Here is a 27948-nt window from a genome sequence, read left to right as displayed (position 1 = left end):
TTAATATTTTCAGTAACAGTTTCAGAGGCTGCATGAGCTACACTTTCCTCAAACGCCATGTTGTCGCCATCATACATGCTAGCCACCTTGTTAGCCGCAGATGGCTTTTTAATTTTGGGACAGGCTCTACGCGAAGCTTCACGAGTATTAGTATTCCCCTTGGTGCCGGACATGTTCCTTAGCAAAAGGTGTCAAAAACATAATAGGGTCTTCGCCGACCCTAATAATTGAGGTTTAGTTCATCAAAATGTAGTTTATCAGCTGGTGGGGCGGGAGGTTGGCAAAGGCGATCCTCTCAGTCCGAATGCATCACATGACCCCCTTACACAATCTTTTTTGATTTTCAAACTTCATGTGATGTGTTTTGCTGCCAGGAACAGAACCATAGCTGGGTTTGACACAGAAGTACAAAACAACATGACAAAATGTGAAACACTTTTACGAAGCTTCAGACAAATTTACATCTGAGAAAACAGTTTTATGTATCATAAAAAATTCCATCGACGAAACACTTTTACAAACACTGAAAACAAATTTACATGTGGCAAAACACTTTTACAAATGACAAAACAAATTTACAATTTACAAAACAAATTTACAAGTGGCAAAACACTTTTACAAATGGCAAAACAAACATTTCACAAAACAAATTTACATTTCACAAAGCAAATTTACAAGTGGCGAAACACTTTTACAAGTCACAGCTCCTGGCCTGAACCTGAATGGACCAATCAACGGGAGTGGACAACTCAAGGTTCTGTGGTATAATCTACATTGATGGAAGAGGGATGGCGCTCGAGGGACGTTTTGCCCTTTTTTGTGTAAAACATATGAGCCAATTAACTCGGTTTTGCGTTTAGCGTTGTCGCTCTTTTGAATGTTTAAATGGCGCAGCGCAGACGGAAGGACCAAATGCACCAGGGACGTCTCGAAGTAAGTGTAGCATAGCAGTCGCTATCAGAAGTATGTATATAATTTAGATTATATAAAATGTGATTTTGATCATTTCAGCAGAAAAACCATACGTATGTGTAATACATGGAATTAACCTTATATTGTCATTTATAGATGAACATTGGATTAATGGTGTGAAATAGAACTGATGGAACTGATTTTAAACCTCAGAGAGGGAAAACACTTCTGTTATTTGCAGACCCAGAGGTGGAAGCACCTGACGTACTGAAACAAGCAGTCCAGAAAATGAGAACATTCAATCAGGACATGCCAGAAGGACTGGAAGTCCTTTTGTATCCAGACTGCTCAGAGGTGGTCCGTGTGCCTTTCAAATTGGCTGAATATAAAAAGCAACTAGGGAGGCCATTTGCAGGATCACCTTTTTCATTTGCCTAGAAACCCATTTTAAAGGAGATAAGTGGATCTCATGACTCAATATTTTTATTTGATATTCTTCTGAAGGACACATCTAACAGTGTCTACACAATCTATTGATAGTTTTATTCTTGCAGCAGTGGACACCTCAAACTCTGATTCTGAAATTGTCATTGCATCAAGGAGCACGGCTGAATTCAATCAAGCTGAAACTGTGGTACAATTATAAATTGTTTTCTTCCTATACCAATATATGTATTAATATATTTATTCATCTGTGATAACACAGACAACCTTAGACTGTTGATATAAGATACTGTGTATGATAAGGGTACAAATTTTGTTATAAATGTATGTGTTTCTTGTCAGATTTTTGAACCACAAAACCAAAGTACTCCACAAAACAAACCTGACGATGAAAGGTCAGTACATTTTGGCATCAAGCCTCTGTCAGGAGTCAAGTATATTAAATGAGAGGTCTTTTCAATCAGTCTTGGCTGTATTAGTCTACACCTTAAGATTACTATTGTGGTCCTGAACAGTAACAAATAATGTCATAATTTTATAATATTTATAATGTTTCAGAGATGCACCAGGACCTTCTGCCACCATTCAACCTGGACAGGTAATAGGGCAGACTGTGGCAGCCTGATGCCAGTTTGTTATTTTCAGTGTTGTTGTTTCTGACATTTTAATTTTCAGATAGTAACCTCTGAGGAGGATATGGATCCACCTGAAATATCTCCAACCAAGACTTCTTGTTACAGGTAAGTAAGAAATTATAGTGACTTACATAATTTCTATTTATTTCTTTGTGGAGTTTTTTTTAAAATTTGTATTAAGTTTTAACATTTAAATTATAATTTCCCTACAGTAAATACACTGACCTGTATGCACCAGGTGTTGAGGAAGAAGATGAGGAACTGGTTGCAGTAAAGTGGACAAGTTTCAACACACAGCGATGCAACATGAACTTCTGGCTGTGGCATTCCAGTTTTATTGCAATATTGCTGGTATTTATCGTCTCAAGTGTGTGCACTGTCTCAGATATCCATTAATTAGATCATTTTCTGTCATTACAGGGAGGAGATGAACATTACACTACCTGAGATTGTGGCAAACTTGTCATGTCCTATTGATCATAAAAGGGTCAGCAGGTTCAATATGTCAAGGGCAAATTCTTGGGCTGGAGCAGTCAGAGGCTTCAAGCGTACAACATATTCTGAAACCTCTGACATGCTGGTCAGATTTACTAATGATGCTGGTGTTTTTGAGGAGGGAATTCAAACAGGTGGTCCAAGAAGAGAATTTTTATCTCTACTAATGAAACACCTAAAAGATTGGCCCATTTTTGATGGACTCGAAGGACATCGGTTCTTGGTCGACAATGCAAATGGTATGCATAGGGTTAGATGTGTATTAAGGCTTGGTTAATGATAATTAAACATATATATCACATTATGTGCTTTTTCCCCATAAATATTTTAAATAATGTAATATCTTGTACACTGTAAGCCAAGATTTAGAATCTAATCAAAAACTTAATTGCAATATACTGTATATATGAACAATTTATGTTTTGTTACATTCCTGTAAAATGCCAGTATTAAATATGTGTTTGCTAATAAATATAAGTAAATAATATGAATGTTTTCATGAAGTGATCACTTCACATTTTCACATATTTTGAGTAATTGTCCTTCCCGCTTCTCGTTTTGTAGTCTCGTGTTGCTGAGCGAGCGTATCACAGATCTGTCTGTCTGGCTAGCTTGAACGTTAATGTGACTATCACATTGCCGCCGGTCGATGCAGGTGCAGCAGCTAAGTTACCGCATCCATACCCTTGTTTGGATTGACTTTATCGGTAAGTACATTTATTTGTGTTCGATAACTTTAATGTTTGCTGTTAAAGCGACAGCACGAGACTGGTGCCAGGCAGAATCTGCATTAAGCTAGCTAGCACGGCCAGTTGGCTGTAAGATTGGATAATTTTTCGGTCAACTTTGGTCATGATTGCGACTACGTCAGTTATATGTGTGTTAAGCAAATTAGCTAGCTACCAATTTGAGTTAACGTTTGTTGTGGTTGAAGAACATGTGTTATGTTAACATTAGCTAACGTGACTGTTCCCGCTCTTTCTAGACATTTTGAAAAACTGCAGACAACTGCCTCGTGTGCGCCACTGCAGTATGGACTTGTGGACCGTGGGTATGATTACAAGGTAAGTCAAATGCTAGCTAAGTTAGCGAATAGCGTGTGTGCCTCTGTTGCTATGCAGCTCCTAACCACTGGGGGGGGGGGGGGGGCAGAAGGTGGCATCCGCTGCTGGCGGAATATCTGCGTAGCAACAGAGGCACACGTACGGATGCCTCCACACACACACACAACTCCGTGCATACACACACGCATGGATCATCTGCGGCAGGACTGTAGCAAAAGTCACGTGTAAGAAAGACACCAATCAGGGGGCCGACATGTTCAGATAAGACATTTACGGATTCACTAATCTCTCTCTGCATACAAATCATTGTTTTACATGTTTGCGGATCTGTTTACTCACACATGAATTTTTTTTTTTATGCACACATGGATGTAGTTACGGACATGTATCTGTTTACACACGCACAAATTTTTTTCCGCACACTCGGATCTGGTTACGGACAGGTGTTTTTTTTTTTTTACACGTACAAATACTTTTGCTACAATAACGGCCCCATAAGGATTCCTCATTGTCTCTCACATCCTAGACCACTGTGCCAACGGACATCAGGAGCCTTTACCTTCGGGGACTGCCAGTGATCTTGGGGGATCAGCTGTTTACCTTCTTCAAGACCTGCTCTGTGAGTAACTGAATTGATGAGGGTCATCCCCCCTCTCCTCACTCCTCCCTCTCCTGTCCCATCTCTACTCACCTTCTCTCCCACCCTTCCTTACTCCATCTTTCCCCCTTCTCCAGGCCCCCTCTCATCTTCTCGCCCCTCCCTTCCACTCCTTTCCCTCTCTCCCTGCTGCTCATCCTCTCCCTCCTCTCTCCCCTCATCCCCTCCCACTCATCCTCTCCCCACCTGTCCTCCTATGTCCCATCCTCTTCCTTCTCCCTCCACCTCTATCCTTCCCCCTCCTCTCTCCTCTCCCCCTTCTAGCTTTTTTCCTCTCTCCCTGCTCAATCCCTCCTCACCTGTAGCCGTGCCATCTAGTTATTGAGTGAATGCACAGTTCTTTTGGAGAGACACTGCTCACATTTATAATGATAAGATTAAGCACAATTAGGAGCAACTATTAGGAGCAACAAGTATTTGTAATATACCTATCCAGACTTGTGATGTGTCCCATTGAATTATTGGAGGTGGGGTTTGCACTGTATGCTTTTACTCTGAACAGAGGAGGTACCTTTTGATGGACATTGTCTAACTGACGATCTCTGTTAGGCTGTGACGAACAAGGACACATACAGTGACACTCCACTGGGACTCCTCTGTGTGGACCAAGAAAATGCTCAACTCAACCCATCCAGTGTGGCCATCGTCTTGGAGGGGAATGTGGTGATGAATGAATTGACCAATCTTCCTCAGGCTTTCTGCATCCTTTTCAGACTCATTTACGCCCTACACCTGGACTTTCCAAAAGGCATGAGAAACACATTCCACTTCGTTCAGCAGGTACTGTTAAACATAGGTAGAGGTCAAATGACACCCAAAATTCTGACCCTGAAAAATCAGCTTGCCATGTAAAATATGTCCTGCCAATGGCTGTCAGTCATCCTTTTTTAGTTTTTGGTTTTAATTGTCAATTAAGACAGTTTATGCAAATAGATTTAGGTTAATGTAAGCCACTTCTGTTTGATGGCTTTTCTCTGTTACCGTTTCCAAAAAAAATAAAAAAAAACAGTTCATCAATTGGTCTCATAGCCCTGTGAAACATTTTAGAAGATGTTGTTTGCACTGTTTTTGTTAGGGAGTGTAGGAAAGGACCCACTTGCAGGCTGCAGTTCACAATCCAAGAAGTTTAATGAACAGCCAAAAAGGTACAAGAACAGCAGGCAAAGTCAAAAACAGGGACAGGCAAGATTCAGGCGTCACAGGCAGTGAGGGCAAAGGTATCCAAGGCAATTTCCAGAGGGCAGGTCAAAAAACAGGCAGAAGTCAGAACACGGAGATATCGTAACGGTCTCAAAAACTAACAATGCTGAATCGGTCAGGGAAAATACTGGCACGATCTGGCAAGGAGTAAGCAGAGCCCTGGGCTTAAATACCCACAAGAAATAATTATTCAAGCAAAACAGGTGTGCTCTCAAAAATGGCAGGAAACTGAACAAAGGACTGGGCGGGGCACAGCCACAACACAGCAGCACATGTGGGCCTGTAAAACAAAGCACACATGACGCAGAATCAAAACAAACGCACATTTTGCAGGGAACTAGAACAAAGCACAACAGAACACTAACAATTTTGGGTTTATTTGAGTTCGGAGACTAATTAATTTCTCTCTCTCTCTCTCTGCCTCCTACGAAGTTTCTGAAATACTATATGTGGGCAGTATACTACACTTCATCTGTGAAGATGCCTGCAACACACAGGTCAACACTCAGGTTTAATTTCGCTTGTTTAGATGTGTTCATGTTGTTCGGATCAGTCTGTAGAACTGGTGAAGTTGTGATCACAAATAAAAGGTGAAAAGAGTTTTGTGTTCTAATTTTTATTTTAATGTAGATGTGCAAATACATTTGATATCTGGCATCTAGGACCCAATTTCCCCATCTACTTTTATGTAAATGAGTGGAAGAATTATAAGAATCATAAACACTGCCCAAAAAAATCATTGGTTGCCCTCTGCCCACCCTGGAACACATCTCCTCATCCTACTGCCTCGGGAAAACCAAGGCCATCACAGCAGACCCTACTCACCCTGCCCACCCCGTTCGACCTGATGCCCTCCGGAAGGCACTTCAGGTCAATTAGGTCCCACACCAGCAGGTACAGAAAAATATTTTTCCCCTGGGCCATCAGGACTGCCAACACTTATGAACATAGATAAATGCACGCACACACATACTTGTCTTGACCCCCCCCCCCATCAACAACCATCAAACTACCTCATCCCGTACTGCACCTTAAATTTTCTCCGCACTTTTGATAATTAGTTTTTGCTCCTTCCACATTTTTATTTTACATCTTTTACTTTTTCTATCTTCGATTTTATTATTTTTACATTGTTTATTTATTGCATTTTTGCATCTGTAATTGTGGTGCGTGGTGGCTCTGGGAGAGAATTTCTTTACTGATTTTCATTGTACCCCCCCAGTACAGTGATAATAAAGTTGATTCTGATTCTGGCACGGTGGTGCAGTGGTCAGCGCTGTCTCCTCACAGCAAGAAGGTTCCTGGTTTGAGTCCCGGCTCCATCACAGGATCTTTCTGTGTGGAGTCTCCATGTTCTCCTGTTCCTGTGTGGGTTCTCTCTGGTACTCCAGCTTCCTCCCACAGTCCAAAGACATCAAGAGAGGACGAGGCTGATTGATACTCTAAATTGACTGTAGGTGTGACTGTGAGTGTGAATGGTTGTCTGTCCCTGTGATGGACTGGTGACCTGTCCAGGATGAACCCCACCTCTCGCCCCGTAGCCGTTGGGATAGGCTCCAGCCGCCCCCCCCCCCCCCCGCGACCCTTAACAGGAATAAGTGGAAGACAATGGATGGTTGGATCGATGGAGTGGAAGAATTTTCAGTATTTTCAACTGATAGCTCCTGTACGAAGTGAAGGGCTGCAACTCCAAAGCTTGCTTCAATGTATTCCAGTGGGACAAAATGTTTTGAATTGCCCCATTGGAATACATTGAACTGAGGTTTGGAGTTCAAGCCCATCGCTTCGTACTGGAGCACTTGCAAATATTGAAAATCCCACTACTCATTTAGATAAAAGTAGATACATTTGGGTCCAGAGTGCAAAATACCAACTTGCCTCTTAGTGTAATTGAGCATGTGTTAAGTTAAATGAAATTAACACTTAAGTTCAATGTATTTAAAATACCAGGTATGGTTATCATTCATTTTTACTTGAAATATTTAGTGAAGAAGTCAGACAAACAATTGAAATGACCAGTTTTTTAAAGTTGAATCAACTTGACATTTAAGTCCTCTGCACTTCCAAGGGCTGGATTGGGTTTTTTTTTTAAAGTACAGACCACTCATGTTTTCAGTTCACAGTACTTAATTAAATTAAGGCAACCACTTTGCGCAATTTTTAAAGCACATTCATCTTACTTGGGTTTACAGTGTATGTTTTAATTTTGCAATATGAATTTATTCACGGGCTGCACGGTGGTGCAGTGGTTTGCACTGTGGCCTCACAGCAAGAAGGTTCCGGGTTTGAGTCCCGGCTCGGGCATGGGATCTTTCTGTGTGGAGTTTGCATGTTCTCCATGTGCCTGTGTGGGTTCTCTCCAGGTACTCCGGCTTCCTCCCACCATCCAAAAGACATGCAATTGGGGACTAGGCTGATTGATACTCTAAATTGACTGTAGGTATGAATGTGCGTGTGAATGGTTGTTTGTCTCTATGTGTTGGCCCTGCGATGGACTGGTGACCTGTCCAGGGTGAACCACGCCTCTCTCCTGTAGCCGCTGGGATAGGCTCCAGCCCTCCCGCGACCCTTAACAGCAATAAGCGGAAAACAATGGAACTGATGGATAGAATTTATTCACAGCGGCATGGTGGTGCAGTGGTCAGCATTGTCGCCTCACAGCAAGAAAGTTCTGGGTTCGAGTCCCAGCTCAGGCACGGGATCTTTCTATGTGGATTCTGCATTTTCTCCCTGTGCCTGCATGGCGTCTCTCCGGGTACTCCAGCTTCCTCCCAAGACATGCAAATGGGTACTATGATACTCTAAATTGACTGTAGGCGTGGCTGTGTGAATGCTTGTCTGTGTATATATGTTGGCCCTGCGATTTACTGACGACCTGTCCGGGATGTGCCCCGCCTCTCCAGCCCCCCTTTGACCCTTCATTGGATAAGCAGAAGAAAATGGATGGACAGACAGACAGATGGAATTTTTTTCACAGCTGTCAGGGAGGATGAATTCTTCCTGGCAGGAAAGATGATCACAGTGTCAGTTGTACATGAAGGTCCAGGACCCCATTTCTTGTGCATTATCTTGCTGGCAAGCCTTTATTCATATCAGCAGTTAATGTAATAACTGATGAAGAAATAGGGAAAGCTTTGCGAGAGGTAAGAAAAGCATACAGCTTCAGTGTGGTAGGACACACCATAGACACAAGAGTAGACCCCGCATCGACCACTGTTGCTGACGAGCCTAGGGGCCGCTATCTTGGACCAGTCAGCCACACCACTCAGTGTAAGGACAGGACACCATTCGGCGTATAATTGTTTAAAATTGTATTGTACTGTACTGATTATGAATTGTAATATTGTAATATGTAAATGTTAATTGTACATTCCTTGGCAACAACACATTTCTACTCATGCCAAAAAAAGCTGTTTGTACTGAACTGAATTGAAAGAGACTGTTCTGAGGCTGTTCTAGGCGGGAGCCTTGAATCCTTTTGCACGAGGATTGCGTCCATTCATTATATCGAACAGCCATTCAATCATTTGTAAAGAAATATTGGCATCTAAATCACTATCATCACAGGGTTTCATTAAGTATCAGATAGTTGAAATCAATATTCAGCTATTCAAAATATACAGACAACAGAGTGCTTATTTGTAAACAGTATGTTCAATGAGTATAGCTTGACTTCCTGCTTTCCATAGGTCTACTTTGTACTGTAGCAAATTTCAGAACTTTACCACTCTAAAAAATTGGGAAGGTGTGTATAAGGCTATGTACAAACTCTTGTACTTATGAAGAATATGCAATAACAATTTATAATATTTGCATGTTGAATTTAGAGTCAGTCAGAATTATCAAAGAATTGTTCCTGATGCTAAGATCAAATTTTGATGAATTATAATTTCTAAAACATGTACTTGGTTCTATAATCATTAATTGTATTACCTCAATGAATTCTGCCGTCGCCTCACAGTCCTGAAACAGAGCGACTCAGTGTTTGTGCAGCCAGGGACATCCTCACCTTGTGGTTCTCAAAGTAGACATGCTTGTCTGTAAATTTATTGGCAGCCTTCAGCCCATCTTTTTTTTTTGCAAATGATGGAGATGATTGATGTAACTCCACTTGATTTATCCGGTGGTTGTTGCAATCAGACCATATGCCTGTAGAGTAAGAATCAGTCTCTGCTCAAACAAATACAAACAGCAAAATGTTGATCATCACATCCAGCCATTACTGTGCAAATGACAACAATATTTAGATATAACTTTTAGTAACAGAGGCATAAATTGTACAAGTAGGTCGACCTCCTGGAACATGTTACGTACCAACTTGAGCGTGTGGCAAGCGTCCATCATTACAAATACTTTCTCACCAATCACCGGATGTGGGAAACTGGTTTGAAGCGGCTCTTGTGGGTCTCCCTTCAGGTCACACCCAAGCTGGTTACACATTCTGACAACGGAGGTATGCCCATCCATAGTTACACATACTATCCGAATCCCCCGTGAAGCAGCTCCTCCAAAGCGTGACTGACAAGGACCCTTTGTATTTCTGGAGACAGAGACTTAGTCAGGTAATATGCAATGGGAGCCTTCCAATGTCCTTTTAGGCCAACAACCATGAACACAAGCGCCTCAGTAGCAACGTCAGTCTCACTGCTTCCATCACCCATGTCTACAAATCCAGACATTGACTGGGCATGTGGATTATATTGCACTTGTTTTCCGATGGCCATGGCCACCAGGATTAGTGCAACACATCCATATTTAGCCTGGTCTGCCTGGCATTTTTTCCCCATCATATCCACCATCATCTTGTTCAGGCCAGGCTAGTAGAAAAAGCGATGAACATGGTTTGAATGATGTTTCACTTTGCGCACATCACTTGACACCACTGCCAGCACCACGTGAATGTGCCAGGAGTGGATGTTCAACATGTCTTCAATTGTGGGTGTGTATGGGTTTATTTGTGTGTTGAATATGAGTGGCAGCAAACAAATGAGATTGTTATGTCCAGGACCATTATAATGTGATGTTTAAAGTAGAAATACTCACGTCATTAGGCTGATGTTATGGGTGTGAGGCTGCAGCTTCTGGGGCATCCCGAAAGGCCATGGTCAGGCTCTCTTCAGCTCTTCTGGAGGTAGACGTAGTCCTGCCCTTTCCTGGCTAAAATGAAGAAGCATAATACTTGAAAAGAATATACAGGGATATGTATCTCACCCCGCCCTGGGCAGATTATCTGCTTGATTGCAGAGGTTTGTATGTTGTTTTTTTGAACAACTTGGAAAACTACAATACCATGGTATCTCTGAACATTTATTTTTCTTTACAGAAGGCAAGGCTGCTGTGTCTGTGGAGGATGTTTTAATGTTTACTAAAGGGCTGACATCATTTCCCCCTTCTGGCTTGAAACCAATGCCACAAATAGAGTTTCGCACGACTCGCCATTCCTGATGCCAAATACCGGCTCAAATGTGTTGAAATTATGTACGGTAGCCAAACAGCTGTCCATGTCCACAAAGTTCCAGTCGTATAACCTTAATTACGGTGTTAGTGGAGGAGTAATCCTTTCTCAGATAAAATCCGGCTTCATTCAGTTTGCTTTTTAGGCACCTCAAGCTGATGTGAACAGCGTGTAAGGACGACATCATGTCCACAATCACGGCGTGCATGTGTCCCTCATTAAAACACTTTATGCACTGCAGTAGAATATCTGGTCCCTCCACCTAGTCCAAGTCTCTGAAAAACTCTGAAGAGTGACCACACGAAAAACTATTGGCTCATATGTTGGCCACAAAACAGGCAAAACATCCTCCGAGTGCTGTCCATCCTCCACCGGCAACAAAACCTTGAATTTGCTGATTCCACTAATCATCCCGTTCAGCCCAAGAGCAGTTATATTCCTTTTCCGGTTGAAATTTTATTTGTAAATTTGTTTTAGGACTTGCAAAGGTGTTTTGCCACTTGTAAATTTGTTTTGTAAATGTAAATTTGTTTTGCCATTTGTAAAAGTGGTTCACCTCTTGAAAATTTGTTTTCAGTTTTTGTAGAAGTGTTTTGCCACTTGTAAACTTGTGTTTTGTGTTCGTAAAAGTGTTTTGTCAGTGTATTTTTTTATGACATGTAAAACTGTTTTCTCAAATGTAAATTTGTCTCAAGCTTTGTAAAAGTGTTTCACATTTTGGAATGTTGTTTTGCACTTCCAGGCCAACACAGTTTTATCACCTCCTGATAAATCACCTGGTCCTCCCACCAGAAGGAATGGACTTTGGCTGTGGAATCGGGATAGTTTATGGCCAACATGAACCTTAGATTTCATCTCCTGTTTTTGATTCATCTTAAAACTTGATCGTATGAGTCATTCCCATTTTGTGTTCATCACAATATATATTTTGGCAGTGACACTGAAATAGTTGACACTGGTTTAACCTTCCCAAAGGTATGCTAACTTCATTATATTACTGGAATGTTACATGTTGGAAGAAATGTTGAAGGTTTGTATTGCTTCCACTTTCACATTGTAATTTTGTAATATGGTTGTCCCAGATGGAGTGGGATTTCCCAGTCCCAGAGGTGGGAAATGATGAGGAATCAGGTGGGGTATAAGTGTGGTTGTTAAAAACCACGTGATGGGAAATTCCCTCTGCTCCTGAAGGGTCACATATAATGGGGTAACAGTACATGGTGCATGTACTCCTGCATTGCCACATGGCTACTGGTTTAATCCAGCATAGGGTGTACAGTAGGGATGTGGAGATTAATGGATCGTGGTCGCGACACAAATGTGCGCGATGCCAGTGCATCTATTCATTCAGTGTGTATTGTATTGGTACAATGATGGCTGAAATACGCGATGCTTCGTCTGCTGCATGTCTGTCTCAGTAATCTTCACAGTTGCACTGGTTTTTCCATGTTGTACTGCATTCTATCCTGTGTTTCCAATGCGTCTTGTATGCGCCTTCACAACTTCACGTTTTTTTTTGAAGATGGACGGAAGCCATGCGCACGCAGGAGTTACAACAACAGTAATCATGGCAGAGGGCAGCAGCAACGCTGAGTTGGATTTTTAACGCACCGCAAATGTTCAAATCAAATGGTTGGAAGTACTTTGGATTTTACGAGAGAGATGGTCAACTTGACAAGACGCATGTTATTTGTAAAGAATGCCATGCTTCTAAACCTCACAATGGCAGCACGACAAATTTTGTTTACTGTACCGTGTGCAGCAGCTGTGACATTGTTTACATTTTGTTTTATACTTTTTTATTGTTACAGGGCAGGTTCATTTGTTTCCATTTGTACTCTCCCAGAGTTGTGATGGTCCTTGAAATGTTAAAGCAAGAGAAACACTGGTATTGTAATTGTATACCAGAGGTGAAGTCCACACAACATATAAGCTCTTACAGTGTGATGACAAAATATCAAAAGGAATACATAGTACTGGTAGAGCGATCACAACTTTTTTGTTCCATTTCCTACTTATAAGGAATAAAGTAAACCCAAGCCTATTGTAACATACTGAATTAAGATAAGAGAGATAAGATAAGATAAACCTTTAATCTTTCCACAGTGGGGAAATTTACAGTGTTACAGCAGCAAAGATAAATACGAGAAGATAAATATAAGAAGTAAAAGGGATAGTGCAAAAATACAAATATTTTTAAAACGCATCGCGAACGGGTGTATCGCATCATATCAGGAACAGGGTGAATAATACATCGTATGGGGATGGGGGTGGATCGTAGAGTATTGTATTGGCAGGGATTTAATGTATCGCAAATTATATCGTATCATTGGCAGTGTATCTAATTGCCACAGTAATGGAGATGCACATCTCTAGTGTACTGCCACATAGTACGTTCATGCATACTGAATAATTTAAAGAACACATTGTCAGAAGGCCTGTATTAAGAGGTAGATCAAGTCTCAGAGATTTGTTGAGCACCTAGCAGAACAGTGAAAGTGCAGATGGCAGTGGATTTGGACGAGCCCACATGGGGTGAAAAGAGTAGGAGACTCCCCAGATTCTCCACTGTAGCAAGGGAGCTATGAAAAGTATAAAAGACAATACCGTGAAAATAATGAGCAGTTCGTTCCTGGGGATGGCTTGTTTGTCTTACTGCTTTTGTAAATGCACAATAAACCCTTTTCAATTGATTTTGGCTTCCTCTAGTGGTCATCATTGAAACTGATTTTTCTGTATCGATCAACTGGCTTAAAGATTTGATTATTGTTGAGAGAACAATTGAAATAAGTTAGATCAAAGCTACAGCCCCAACAGCCTCCATTTGAAAAAAGTGAGTTGTTCCATACCTACAAACCATTGTCATTGTCAATTAAAAACTGAGTACAAATACAAGTTTATGACGTGTGCTTAAAGCCTTGATCATCATCTGGTTACATCTGGTGAATATCTAGCACAACACACGACAGAAGACAATCTAGTTGGGCCACTATTCCCATCACCAGGAAACAAAGCATCAGTACCCCAGGTAGTGACCATGGTTGGAATGACAAAATAGCAAAAATTAGAAGTGTACATTTTGTGGGTTTGATAAGTTGGTCTTCACTGTGCACAATCTCACATTGAACTGGTGTTTATCAAATGAATCTCTACATTTGGTATTTTTGTTGAAGGACCTCAGTCTCAAAAAGCCAAATTTATTAAGTTATGAAAGCTATATTTGTCTAATTAGAGCCTATTTTTCCTTGATATATTGGTTATCATATTAAGTGAGACCCATCAATTTGAAGTCTACCTTAAATCATCTTGTATGACTGAACCAGGGCTGCACGGTGGTGTAGTGGTTAGCACTGTGGCCTCACAGCAAGAAGGTTCTGGGTTCGAGTCCCGGCTCAGGCACGGGATCTTCCTGTGTGGAGTCTGCATGTTCTCCCTGTGCCTGCGTGGGTTCTCTCTGGTACTCCGGCTTCCTCCCACCATCCAAAGACATGCAATTTGGGGACTAGGCTGATTGGATTCTCTAAATTGACCGAAGGTGTGAATGGTTGTTCGTCTCTGTATGTTGGCCCTGCGATGGACTGGCGACCTGTCCAGGGTGAACCCTGCCTCTCGCCCGTAGATAGGCTCCAGCCCCCCGCGACCCTTACTAGTAAGGAATAAGCGGAACATGACGATGGATGGATGGATGACTGAACCAGGACATGGACTATTAGTATTATGATCTAGTATTTTATATATATATATATATATATGTGTGTGTGTGTGTGTGTGTGTGTGTGAGTGTGTCACACCGCGGTGAGGTGGTGGTTATTTGTCACTTCCTGTCTTATTGTGAAATATTGACTCTCCTCTCGTTTCAGGTCACTTGCCCTTCCTCCTGTGCCAGTCTGATTGTCTGCCCCGCCCTGATTGTTTCCACCTGTGTCCCCTTACCTCGTGTTTAAATAGTCTTTGTCTCCCCTTGTCCGCTGCTAGTGTGTTTTGTCCTTGTGCGTTCACCTCAGCCAGAGATTCAAAGCCTTTGCCATAGCCTTGATCAAGTTACGCAGCCGTGCCTGTTGTTTTCTGTTTGCATCCCTCTGAGAGAGTTTTTGTTGTAAGTTTTATACCTTAGTCCTGGGTTAGTAGTTTCGTTTACAGCCCTTTTTCTTTCCTCCGCTTGGAGTGATTTTTCGTTGGTTAACTTTCATAGTCCTAGGACTCCAGTTTTCAGGAGTACTTTTGAGTTTCCTTCAATCTGTCTTTTTTTCCTCCACAGTAGGAGTGATTTTCATTTATTGATAATATTTGATAGCTTTTGTGTTTTCCTCCTTGATTGGAGCGATTTTCATTTTGTATCTGTTTCATAGCTCTGAGTAGATTAGTTTAATTTTCAAAGCCCTCTGATTTTTGCTGCTCAGAGCATCATACAATAAAATCCCTTGCTGTGAACCCTGCATCTGTGTCCTGTGTCTGAGCCTGGTCCTGTCAGTATGATAGCTTAGTATGTACGATGTCTCCATGCTATGTGTTGTTTGAGAAATACACCTGAGAGACTTTCTGGGGTTTCTTGTTCTCAACTAGTCCTACACAAGAGGCTGAGAAATCACACTAGTTGGTGTCAAGCAGTCCTTCTGTGCTTTGAGTGAAGGTAAAACTACTTTTGGTACACAATACAATAGATAGAAGTAGAGGCCTGCTGAATTGACACTTTAGTTCTTGGACGATATTTACAAGGTATTGTGTGCTGACATTAAATTTCTTTCAGATGAACAGTTTTCTTTCAAGCAAATGTGGATCATACACAACTGATCATACACACAACAGTTATTAAATATTTGGGAACTGCAGAGATGCTCAACTGTAGCCCCACATGTTGACATTGAAGATCACACACTAACTCACAGGTAATGAAATGTAAATCACACCAACATTTACCATGATAGTTTATATATCCAGACCATAGAGATCCAGAATGCTATACATGCTAGTGAATTTACAGAGCCATCCTCTCACTGACCAAGCTAAAAACATGTTGACCAACTTCAGCATCCTAGTTTAGCATCTTAGGATGCTAATAGCTAGTCAGTTAGGTCAAAGCAGGAGATCCCTGACACAGAATTTCTGAAAATGTGTATATGAAGCTGGAGTCATGTTCATCACTTAATTTCTCAGGGTTAACACTTTGTGTTTTGTGAGCAACTTGTATTCTGGACTGAAATGGAGAATAGCAGAGCAGATTTTGACTGCCCTGTGAGTGAGATGGAGTGGGACGAGGCTTGCGATGCTCTGGAAGAGTTTCTGTGGCGCATTTTCAACAACACTCCCAACACTCAAGTTCCTCTTCCACATCTTGACCCTGTTTGGCAGGGTTTCTATTACCAGTCTCAGCCGACAGAAACAGAGTGGAGGCTTTGAGAACTGCACGTCCCTGGAAAACGTTTCTCACCTGTCAGAGTCAAACAATGATGCTCTCTACAGGGATGATCCACCAACATGTTTTCTGAACGCTGCTTCGCTGGTTCATCTTAACAGTCAAGTAAGTGGGCAACAAATACATGACAACTGAGAGGGAAAAAAATTCTTTAAATATGTTACAATGACAAAAAGTTTACTTAACTGGGTTTGGGACCAAGTGATTCTGTTAAAGGAACATCAAGTAAACAAAAAACAAACCTTCAGAGAGGCCCGAACACTCAGCCATATAACGTAACACAAACATTGTCTGCGCACACAATCACAACATCCCGAAAGGTATTTCTGAGTTGAACGAACCACTGCTGTGAAGTTCCAGTTCAAAACTCCAAACTAGTTCATCTAATCTCTTGTTCTGTGTTTTTGGCTCCAGGAGGATAATGAGCCACTGGCTCAGGACACACACCATCAACCTGCAGGACAGCTGTAAGTAACACACTGATATTCATTTGTGTCTGCATCTTCTTTCTCTGCGTCTCTGTGTCTCCTCCTTGTATCTAATGAGGGTTTCTGTCTACCTGTATTAAATCCTCAACAGTGGGTGAAGGAAGGTGCAGCTCCACCCATCACTTCTCCTGGCCCTACAAACGCCAACACCATCAACCTGGAAGTTCCCCAGGCAGTGGAGATTCAGGGTCCGTCAGTCTCTGTGGGCAGTGTGACACCTCGAGACACTCCTCACCTGCCAGAACAGATGAATGAGGCTCCTATCATGGACAATGGCCTCTCCCACAAACCAATGTAAGATTTTTCAGATTGAAGAAAAGTACTGTTTACTGACATGTTTGGTGATGTGGTCACCAAGTGACTCCTCAACAAACAAACAAAACACATCCTTCCCTCAGTTTCACACTGTAGTAACAGGGGCTCTCATGGTTTTCCTCTGTTTCCACAGAAAGAAGACAACTAAGGGCCAGCGGGACCAGCATGGCCCCTACATCAAGAAACCACCTAATGCCTTCATGCTCTTTGCAAAGGAGCAGAGGGCAAACATGGTGGCTGAGCTGAAAATAACAAACAATGCTCAGGTCAATTTGGCGCTGGGACTAAGGGTAAGTGTGTATACACAGTGTTACACAAACTTCTTCACAGTTTGGTTAAACACCTGTCTGTTAAAGCATTTTATGATACAAATATATCCATCTCTTAATATGTGTTGATGTTCATACACCTACATCAACCAGTCTGGAGGTGTGTGTATGTGTTTACTGACAGTGTGTTGTCTTGTGTCCACAGTGGAAGTCTCTGCCAAAGGCCATGCAGGCTCCTTATTATGAGCAGGCCAAAGCAGAACGCCAGCGCCATAAACAGATGTACCCTGAATGGTCCCACAAAGACAATTATGTGAGTCTAACATGCTCACATCCAACACACACAAACAAAGACGACATAGCGTCCCTTTTTTAAGGAAAATGTAATTTCTCAGTTCCTGGTTCAAGTTTCCAATTGGTAACAAAAACCAAGTACACTCATACCCAAACACACACAGATACACATTAGTTGGTGAAATACACTTCAGTGTTACTTTTATGGATATTTCATCTGTTATATCAGATAAGAAGTTAAAAGTGTTTTTGTTTTTTTTAAGGGATTAAATGCCAAGTCCAAGCGATCGCTGTCTTAGGACACTAACCAGCAACCTGCTGGACAGCTGTAAGTAACACACACTGATATTCACATGTATTCATCCTTTATGCAACTCATCCTTGTAGCTAACGAGGGTTTCTGTCTCTGTGTAGGAATACACAGGGGGAGCTGGAAGCTGCAGCCACCACTGCTGCTGTCACTCCAAATGTCCACACGTCAATGTAAGATTTCTCAAATTTAGAAAAATAAATTCCCTTGTGATTGGCTCATAATCTGTGTTGGTTGTCACCAACTGAAAACTAAATTAAGAAAAAATATAATCACATCCAACTGCTAGTAAGTAGAAGCTTTGGTTTGGATGAATATCATTAGAATCAGTCTCTTTCTCAAACAATGATTATTTACCTCATGTCATATTACTGATTCTATATAAAACACATCCTTCCCTCAAAGTTTCAAACTCTCACTGTTTTCCTCTTGTTTCCATAGAAAGAAGACAACTCAGGGCCAGCAGGACCGACACAGCCCCTACGTCAGAAAACCACCCAATGCCTTCATGCTCTTTGCGAGGGAGCAGAGGGCAAACGTAGTGGCTGAGCTTCAGATCACCAACAATGCTTAGGTCAGTTCAGTTCTCAGCAAGAGGGCAAGTGTGTTTACTTCATCAGGGTTACACAAACCTCTCTACAGTTTGGTTACCCTTCATACCTGTACATGTGTATGTACCAGCCTGCAGGTGAGTGTGTTTACTGACAGTGTGTTGTCTTGTGTCCACAGTGGAAGTCTCTGCCAAAGGCCATGCAGGCCACTTATTATGAGCAGGCCAAAGCAGAACGGGAACACCACGCAGAGATGTACCCTGAGTGGTGCCATAGAGACAATTATGTAAGTGGAACATGTTCATGTCTCTCTCACACACACACACACACGGGTTTCTTTTATTGGATGTAAAGACTAATATTCTTGTTTTTGTGTAGGGTAAAAGGCTCAATGTGAAGTACAGGCGAAGGTGATTAGGACTGCATGACTGGAGATACAGGAGACCCTATCCCCCATTGCTCTGGACTGAGTCAGGACCACCAACATCTCCGCCTGTTTCCTGTGTTTGTGAATGCGTGGATAATGCTGGCAAAACAAAAATAAAACCCTCACTTTAACAAATTGTCTTGGGAATGATGTTACATTAAATATTTGTGTGATTATTGCCCCAATGATTGTTTTGATGAATTGCATCAGAGTTGTACTGAAGATGCACCGTACGGTGTAATGTACTTCCCCCTTTTACGAAAATCAATAAAACATCCATCCATCCATTGTCTTCCGTTTATCCCTGTTAAGGATCGGGGGGGGGGGGGGGGGGGGCTGGAGCCTATCCCAGTGTCTACGGGTGAGAGGTGGGGTTCACCATGGACAGGTCACCAGTCCAAAAAATAAAAATATATATACATACAAAAGAGGCTTTAACATACACATTCCAGATCAGGCAGTGTGTCCTCCATATAACTTGTCTATTTGGTTTGTTTTTTTTCTTTTCCAAAAGAGGCCTCAGTGTACACCAACAGTGGCAACTCTGATACAATCAGTATGTTTGACTTTCAGCATACTTCAAGCAGATTCATTTTAGTCAAGTCAAGTCAAGTCAGTTTTATTTGTATAGTGGCAAATCTCAACAAAAGTTATCTCATGACACTTTACAGGGAGAGCAGGTCTAGTACCACACTCCTTCAATGAATTTACACCCAACAGTTCTCCATGAGCAAGCACATCCTGCAACAGCGGCGACGAAAACCTTCCTTTTAACAGGCAGGAACGTAGAGCAGATCCAGGCCTAATGGGTGCGGCCTTCTGCTTTGACCGGTTGGGGGGAAAGAGAGCAGGAGAGCCGGACAGAGACAAAGACAGATAATGGAGGAAGACAGATATGCAGAAGGAAAGAGTGGGACAAAGATAAAGAGAGAGAGAAAAGAAAGAGACTAATGGACAGACGGGGACGTGAGCAGGTGGAGCTACGGGTGGCAGCTTGAGTCTCTTCAGGTCTGCAGCCTCCTCCAGCAGCACCCGGGATCTGGGATAAGGGGAGCCCGAAGGCTCTGGAGAAGAAGATGAGTTAGTAATATGTATGAGTATGATTTATGTCTGACAAATATAGGAGGACAGAGAGGAGTAGAGAGAAGCCCAGTGCATCATGGGAGATCCCCCAGCAGCCTAAGCCTATAGCAGCATATCTAAGGGCCAGCCTAAGCAGCCCAACTATAAGCCTGATCAAAAAGGCAGGTCTTAAGTCTGCTCTTAAAGGTCGAGAGGGTGCCTGCATCCCGGACCGAAACTGGTAGACGGTTCCACAGGAGCGGAGCCTGATAGCTGAAAGCTCTGGCTCCCATTCTACTTTTAGAAACTCTAGGAACCACCAGTAACCCCGCATCATGGGAGCGAAGGGTTCGAGCGGGATAATAGGGGACTATGAGCTCTGTCAAATATGAAGGCGCCTGACTGTTGAGGACTTTGTATGTTAGAAGGAGAATTTTGAATTCTATTCTGAATTTGATAGGGAGCCAATGCAGAGAGGCCAGTACAGGAGAGACAAGGTCTCTTCTACTAGTTCTCGTCAACACGCGGGCAGCAGCATTTTGGACCAGCTGGAGAGTCTTTAGGGACCTACTGGTGCAGCCTGATAGGAGGGAATTGCAGTAATCCAGCCTGGAAGTGACAAAGGCATGGACTAGTTTTTCTGCATCCTTTTGAGACAGGATGTGTCTGATCTTAGCAATGTTTCGTAAATGAAAGAAAGCAGTCCTACAAATTTGCTTAATGTGGGCATTAAAGGACAAATCCTGATCAAAGAGAACTCCTAGGTTCCTTACAGTCGTGCTGGGGGCCAAGGTAATTCCTTCCAGGGTACCTATCTCATTAGATAGGGTGTCTCTAAGATGTTTTGGGCCCAGGACAATGACTTCAGTTTTATCGGAGTTTAATAAAAGGAAATTTGGGTCATCCGAGTTTTTATCTCCTTTAAACAGGCCTCCAGTTTAGTCAGCTGATTTATTTCATGTGGATGCATTGATAAGTACAGCTGTGTGTCGTCAGCTGATTTATTTCATGTGGATGCATTGATAAGTACAGCTGTGTGTCGTCAGCATAACAGTGAAAATTAATTGAGTGTTTTATAAGAATGTGACTGAGAGGAAGCAGATAAAGGGTGAAGAGGATTGGTCCAAGCATAGAGCCTTGTGGAACACCATAAGTGACTGCAGTGGTTTCCGAGGGTTTATCATTAGTTAGTACAAACTGAGATGACCTAGTAAATATGACCTGAACCAGTTTAGTGCAGTTCCTTTAATGCCAATGACATGTTCCAGTCTCCGTAGAAGGATATGGTGATCAATGGTATCAAAAGCTGCACTAAGATCTAATAAGACCAGCACAGAGACCAGTTCCTCATCTGATGCTAGTAGGAGGTCATTGGTAACTTTGACAAGTGCTGTTTCTGTGCTATGATGAATCCTGAACCCTGACTGGAAATCCTCTAATAGGCTGTTTCTATGGAGAAAGTCACACAGCTGTTTAGCAACTGCTTTCTCCAGAATTTTGGAGAGAAAGGAAGATTTGATATTGGTTTGTAGTTGGCCAAAACTTCTGGATCCAGGGTTGCTTTTTTGAGAAGGGGTCTAATTACTGCCACTTTAAAGGACTGTGGGACGTAACCAGATAACAGTGACACATTGATCATGTCTAAGAGAGAGGTGCTAACGAGGGGTCCTTAAGTCCTTAAGCAGCGTAGTTGGGATGGGGTCCAGAAGACAGGTGGATGGTTTAGAGGAGGAAATGATTGAACTGAGGTCATCAAAGCTAACGGTAGAAAAACTGTCAAAGTGTACGTCTGGTCCTCCAGCAGCCTCTAAGGCTTCTGAGGCTATAGGTGCCATGTTGTCAGCTGATGGCAGGAGGAGGTGAATTTTCTCTCTCATAAGGACAATTTTGTCATTAAAGAAGTCCATGAAATCTTTGCTGCTCAGGGAAACAGGAATGCTAGGTTCAGTCGAGCTGTGGCTCTCTGTCAGTCTGGCTACAGGACTGAAGAGGAACCAGGGGTTGTTCTTGTGTTCCTCTATTAGTGTCGAGTAGTAGGCTGCTCTCGCTATAAGAAGGGCTTTCTTATAACTTTGAAGTCTGTCTTGCCAGATGATGTGAGATTCCTCCAGTTTGGAGGAGCGCCATATTCTCTCTAACTTCTGGGTTTTTTGTTTAAGCTGTCTGGTTTCTGAATTGTACCAAGGTGCTTGTTTCCTTGGATTTATAGATTTAGTTTTTAGTGGGGCAAATGAGTCCAAAGTTGATCCTAAGGTGCCTGTTGCACTGTTGTTAAAATTATCAATTTGGGAGGGACTAAGGTTGACAACAGTGTCCTCTGTAACAATGGGACATGACACTGAATTAAGCGCCACTGGAATCACTTCCTTAAATCTAGCTACAGCCTGATCAGACAAACATCTGGAAACCACTGTTTTCCTGAGTGGAGTGTAGTTGATTAGAATAAATTCAAAAGTGATTAATTGATGGTCTGATAAAAGCGTTCTGTGGAAATACAACCAGATGTTCAGCTTCAATTCCATATGTTAGGACGAGGTCAAGGCTGTGGTTGTGACGGTGAGTCGGTTCATGAACAAACTGATGGAAACCAATTGTGTCAAGAAGAGAGAGAAATGCAGCACCCAGACTGTTGTTATCAACATCCACATGAATATTGAAGTCACCTACAATAATGACTTTATCTGATTTGAGAACTAAACTGGATATAAACTCTGAGAATTCAGATAAGAATTCACAGTAAGGACCAGGAGGGCAGTACACAATGATAAATAAGAGCGGCTGTATTGTTTTCCAGGCTGGATGAGACAAACTAAGAATCAGGCTTTCAAATGAATTGAAACTTGTTTTGGGTTTGGGATTTATAACTAAACTTTTGTTAAAAATGGCAGCAACTCCACCTCCTAGGCCAGAGCCTCGGGGAATGTGAGTATTAATGTGAGTGGGAGGAGTGGATTCATTTAGACTAACATACTCATCATCACACAGCCAGGTTCAGTGAGACAGAGCAGGTCAATACAATTGTCAGATATCAGTTCATTAACTAATTCAGTTTTTGGCATCAGAGATCTGATATTTAAAAGTCCAAGTCTAATTTTTAGATTTTATTTTTTAGTTAATTTGGTGGTTGTGTTAATTTTGATTAGGTTTTTCTGATTGACTCCTCTACAAGTAGAATTGGAGTAAGTAATCTGACGTGGTTGGGGGACAGACACAGTCTCTATGTAGTTTTGGGTGGGTAACTGCCCTAATGGATGCTCAGAGAAGCGTGTAAGATGGCAGCTCTGCTTCCTGGTCTGAACTCTGGGTTGTCAGGGTTTTGGTTCTATTATAAACTGGGCCATATCTCTGGAAATGAGAGCAGCTCCGTCCAACATGGGATGGATGCCGTCCCTCCTAATCAGACCAGGTCTCCCCCAGAACATTTTCCAATAATCTATGAAGCCCACTTGGTTTGCTGGACACCACCTCGACAGCCAGCAGTTGAACGACGACATGTTTAGCCGCATGTCGTCGCTGGTCCGATTAGGCAGGGGTCCAGAGAACACTACGGTGTCAGACATCGTCTTCGCAAATGTACACACCGACTCAATATTAATTTTTGTGACCTCCGACTGGCGTAGTCGGATGTCATTACCGCCAACGTGGATAATGATTTTATTGTATTTACGTTTACTTTTAGCCAGCAGTTTTAAATTTGACTCAACGTCACCCGCTCTGGCCCCCAGGAATACACTTCACTATGGTTGCCGGTGCTGCTAATTTCACGTTTCTCATTATGGAACTTCCAATTACCAGAGTAGATTTCTCGGCGGGTGTGTCGCCGAGTGGGGAGAACATATTAGAGACGTGAAGTGGTGGTTTGTCGCTGACAGCAGGCCTCTGCCTCGGACTACGCTTCCTTCGGACAGTCACCCAGCCACCCTGGTTTCCCGGCTGCTCGGGAGCTGCCGGGGGAACGCTAGTTGGGGCTAAGCTAAGACGGTCCGCACCAGCTAACGGGGACTGGCTAGCTCTAGTGGCTAATTGATTGGATCCATCGGTGCGGAGCCACCGCAGGTCCAATTCAACCTCGCTAAGCCTCGCCTCCAACGCTACAAACAAAGTACATTTAACCCATGTATCCATATCTCGAAAGGAGGCAGAGGATTAACTAAACATGTGGCACACTGAGCAGGAGAGAGGAGAGCAAGAGGGGGAAGCCATTGCTAGCTTAGAGTGGAGAGTTTACAAAAATAAAGGCTGTCGTTATAAGACAACTTAGGCCAAATAAAGCAAATAGATATGTAGTTTGGTAAGGTACTTTGTCAAAGAATAAGGAAATAGCGGGGATGATCACACTTCAGCTAGCACAGCAAGCAAAGCACTACGTTCAGCAATATACAAACAGGAAGTGAGGTCACACGCTTACCGCAACGCAGCATGGATTTTAATTTTTTTTAACTTAGATTTTATTGATTTTCTCATTTAAACAACACAATACATATAGATCATAGTGTCAGTGAAATTACTTTCAGTCTTTATGCTGTTTTTTGTAGACAGTCCATTTTTCCCATCTGCTTTCGCATCCTGATTGTTGCAGTTTTATAATATGCGTGAGTCCCTCCATAACGTTTATCTCATCAATGATCTCCATCCAGTTCCTCCAAGTAGGGGGGTCTTCTTTGTACCATTTCCTTGTGATGGTTTTCTTGAAAGCCGCTAGTAAAATCTTAATCAGATACCAGTCTCTGTCTTGGATGTTTTCTCGAGTTACATTTCCCAAGTAAAGTGCAATGCATGTTTTAGGCAGCTCATAGCCTAATATCATTTTCATCTCTTTCCACACATCATTCCAGTATCTTGTAATTTTGGTACAATACCAAAAAACATGTGTGTGACCCACATTCTGTTCCCCACACAGTCTCCAGCAGAGTTGTTGAACAGGCGATTGTCCCTTTTTCATTTTCGGTGTGATGAAAAATCTCACAATGTTTTTCCAGCAGAATTCTTTCCATATTCTGGAATAACTAGTTGTTTGCTGTGTTTTAAATATATTATACCACATCTCGTCAGTTATTACTTCCTTTAGTTCTTTCTCCCACTTATCTCTTATGTACAAAGTTGAAGTGTTTCTATTTGCTACCATACCTTGGTACAATTCTGATATTACTCTTCCAAATTTGTTCTTGTGCGCATTACATAGAGTTGCAATCACTTTATTTGGTTCACCTGGGAGGTCTGGCTTTATTTCTTTATTAAAATAGTCTCTGACTTGTAAATACATGTAAAAATCTTGATGCTCTAAACCATATTCCCTTCTTAATTTAGGAAAGCTTTTGATTTCTCTTTTTTCAATTACTGTATCTAATATATTCAGGCCTCTATTTGCCCATTGTTTAAATTTCTGGTTCAGAGTCCCTGGCTTGAAATTAGTGTCATACGCCATCCAATTTAAAACTTTTACCTCATTTTCCAATCTGTACTTCCTTACTACTTTTTCAGCATCTAAACTTATTAATATGGCACTTTCTCCTTTTCTTTGTATTTCTTCTATTATATGCAATGTCCGTCTTATATTGTCCTGGGTCTGTCGCCCTTTAATGAAGCCAGATTGATCTTCACTTATTAGCTCTGTCATGAAGGTTTCAAATCTGTCGGCTAAAATCGACGTATATATCTTGTAATCACAATTTAGTATCGATATTGCTCTATAATTTTTACAGTATTCCTTGTTTTTACCTTCCTTGGGGATAACAGTCATAATGGCCTCTTTCCATGAGGGGGGAAGTGTGCCTTTTTTTATTGTCTGATTCAATGATCCTAATAATAGTGGGTTTAGTTCCTTTCTAAAAGTTCTATACCATTCAGTTGGAAAGCCGTCGCTTCCTGGGGCTTTATTTGATTTCAGTTTCTTAATGGCGTTTTCTAATTCTTTTTCAGTAATCTGTGAACATATTAAAGCATTTTGTGATTCCCCTATTGTTGGAAGGTCCAACGAATTTAAAAATGTTTTTATTGTCTCATCATCTGCAGCATCACGTTGAGAGTAAAGGTTTTTATAGTATTCTTCAAATTAATTTTCAATCTCCTCTGGTTTAAGTACGAATGAATTTGTTGTTGGTTCTCTAATTCTATGAATTGTGTTGAGTTGTTGTTTATTTCTTAAGCGCCTGGCTAATGATGTAGTTACTTTTGGCCCTCCTTCATAATAAGTTTGTTTTAGAAATCTAAGTTTCTTTTCTACTTCTTTCCCTAATATTTCATCAATTTTTCTCTTGGCTTCTTTAATTTGTCTGTATGTATCTGGGTCACTTGTGTTTTTATGTTGTTGTTCTAATGTTTTCAGCTCTTCCATTTTTTCCTGAAAGTCCTTAGCCCTATTTTTTTTTTAATATAAGAGGCGTAGGATATTAGTTTGCCCCTCATTTATTGCATCCCACCAAATAGTGGGATCTACCTCTCCATTATCATTCTCTTTTCTGTATGCATTTATGTCTCTCTTTAATGCTTCTACCAGCGTTGTGTCGTTAAATAGGTCAAGGTTTAGTCGCCAGGTTGTCTTCTTTTGTCTTCTATTTAGATTTAATGTCAGATATAGGGTACAATGATCTGACAGGTCTGCTACCCCTATCTTACATTCTACAACCCTAAATCTATCCTCAGAGCTCATAAAAAAATAATCAATTCGCGTGTCTACCAGATGGGGAACGGAATAGTATGTATTATCTCTCTTTGATGGGTGAGTTTCTCTCCAAACATCTATTATTCCTAATTCTGTTAATGTTGTATTTATATAGCGAGCCAATTGTATTTTACTACTTTTTTTTGGTACTAGTTTTGTCCAAGTTATGATTCAATACCAGGTTCCAATCCCCTCCGCGGATCAGTATTCCCTCAGTTTCAAGGGAGATAATGTCAAGCAGAGTTTTGTAAAAATGTTTATCAGATTCTGGTGGCACGTATACATTGATTAATGTGACCATTTGGTCTTCCAGTCTCCCCTTTACCATAATGTATCTGCCTTCTTTATCCTTTATTTCTTTCAGGCTCTCAAATCTTATCTTGTTGGAGATTAAAATTGCAACCTCCCTTTTACTAGCCCTTCTAAATGAGCTATAAAAAGTATTTCTAAATCCCAGGTTCTTTAGTTTCTGATGTTCCTGTGGAGAAAGGTGAGTCTCTTGCAGATAGATGATCTGTGTTTTCTCTTTTTTAAACTTTGTAAGAACCTCACCCCTTTTTATCGGGTTATTCAACCCGTTCACGTTAAGAGAGGCTATTTTCAGATGGTTAGTTTGCATCTTTTCCATCACTTTTACATTTCTTTGTGCTTCTGACACTAACAACATATTGAAATATAAGAACGCTCACATCAAAACAAAGAACATACTTCCGATACCATGTGGGTCCTTCTGGTCCCAATGTCCCGTTGGTAGGAGAAGGGGAAAGACGTCCCAGCAAGGGGGGGCCCCTCAGAAGAGGAAGATGCTGACTCTTCCATGAGTCCTCCTTTCCTTCTAATTAAGTCCAACTTTAATCATTATATTTTCCTGCCAGTCATGTTTTTCAAGTACCACAGTTTGTATTGGGAGGTAGACTGCAGCTTTGCATCGAGTTGCTGTATTCAGATAAAATTTAATCAAATAAAATTGTCCTGTGACCTATCCAGTTGGTAAAATCAAGAAAAAATAAAATTAAGGAACAATAAATAATGTCACAGCTTTATAAAGTGCTTATAAACAAGATCATATCTTATTTACCGCATATTGTTACTCTTTGTTTATGTTTCTTGTTTTCAAATGTCATATTCATTAAATGTCCTACTTACATCTACCTCCCGTTTTTCCTAGTTCACTGTATTATCTCCGAAACTCCTGGAGCTTCTCTCGTGCCCTCTGTCTCGCTCTGCTCTGCTGATCTTCTGACTTTCTGCCAGTGGAAGGATCCTTGAAACCGGTTCTCCACCGAGTCCTCTTC

At 41.6% G+C, this 27948-nt stretch overlaps 2 protein-coding genes and 1 long non-coding RNA gene across 5 annotated transcripts; 2 read left to right on the top strand and 1 right to left on the bottom strand.

Annotated features, from left to right (window-relative positions):
* Positions 1 to 670: 670 nt before the first annotated feature.
* LOC147247634 (uncharacterized) lies at positions 671 to 5775 on the top strand. 3 transcript variants are annotated; one of them, XR_015109465.1, is made up of 9 exons: positions 671 to 933; positions 1699 to 1751; positions 1915 to 1954; positions 2032 to 2096; positions 2204 to 2725; positions 3051 to 3193; positions 3472 to 3550; positions 4077 to 4169; positions 4758 to 5775. XR_015109465.1 is itself a non-coding variant. In XM_086180611.1 (5 exons), the coding sequence occupies exons 1-5, from the start codon at positions 886 to 888 to the stop codon at positions 2385 to 2387; spliced, it is 390 nt and encodes a 129-aa protein (XP_086036737.1). In that variant the 5' UTR covers positions 671 to 885; the 3' UTR covers positions 2388 to 2946. The 3 variants fall into 3 exon arrangements, 1 of the variants encoding a protein (XP_086036737.1); XR_015109466.1 differs by lacking the exon at positions 671 to 933 and adding an exon at positions 1230 to 1546; XM_086180611.1 differs by lacking the exons at positions 3051 to 3193; positions 3472 to 3550; positions 4077 to 4169; positions 4758 to 5775 and having other exon boundaries at positions 2204 to 2946.
* Positions 5776 to 9782: 4007 nt separating this feature from the next.
* Positions 9783 to 17040, bottom strand: LOC147247633 (uncharacterized). The gene is made up of 3 exons (XR_015109531.1): positions 17000 to 17040; positions 10452 to 10565; positions 9783 to 9948 (listed from the first exon to the last, which is right to left on the bottom strand). It is a non-coding gene; the product is annotated as an uncharacterized LOC147247633 (long non-coding RNA).
* Positions 17041 to 17189: 149 nt separating this feature from the next.
* Positions 17190 to 19198, top strand: LOC147247632 (lymphoid enhancer-binding factor 1-like). The gene is made up of 7 exons (XM_086181328.1): positions 17190 to 17369; positions 17554 to 17661; positions 17906 to 17970; positions 18057 to 18125; positions 18394 to 18526; positions 18682 to 18789; positions 18882 to 19198. The coding sequence occupies exons 1-3, from the start codon at positions 17190 to 17192 to the stop codon at positions 17939 to 17941; spliced, it is 324 nt and encodes a 107-aa protein (XP_086037454.1). The 3' UTR covers positions 17942 to 17970; positions 18057 to 18125; positions 18394 to 18526; positions 18682 to 18789; positions 18882 to 19198.
* Positions 19199 to 27948: the final 8750 nt, after the last annotated feature.

The sequence above is a fragment of the Aulostomus chinensis genome, chromosome 16, assembly GCF_037954235.1.
Source record: "Aulostomus chinensis isolate RoL2024-O1b breed Wild chromosome 16, RoL_Achi_v1.0, whole genome shotgun sequence".
Taxonomy (NCBI): Eukaryota; Metazoa; Chordata; class Actinopteri; order Syngnathiformes; family Aulostomidae; genus Aulostomus; species Aulostomus chinensis.
Note: the sequence above shows the minus strand (reverse complement) of the source record. Positions and strands in the feature narration are given on the sequence as shown.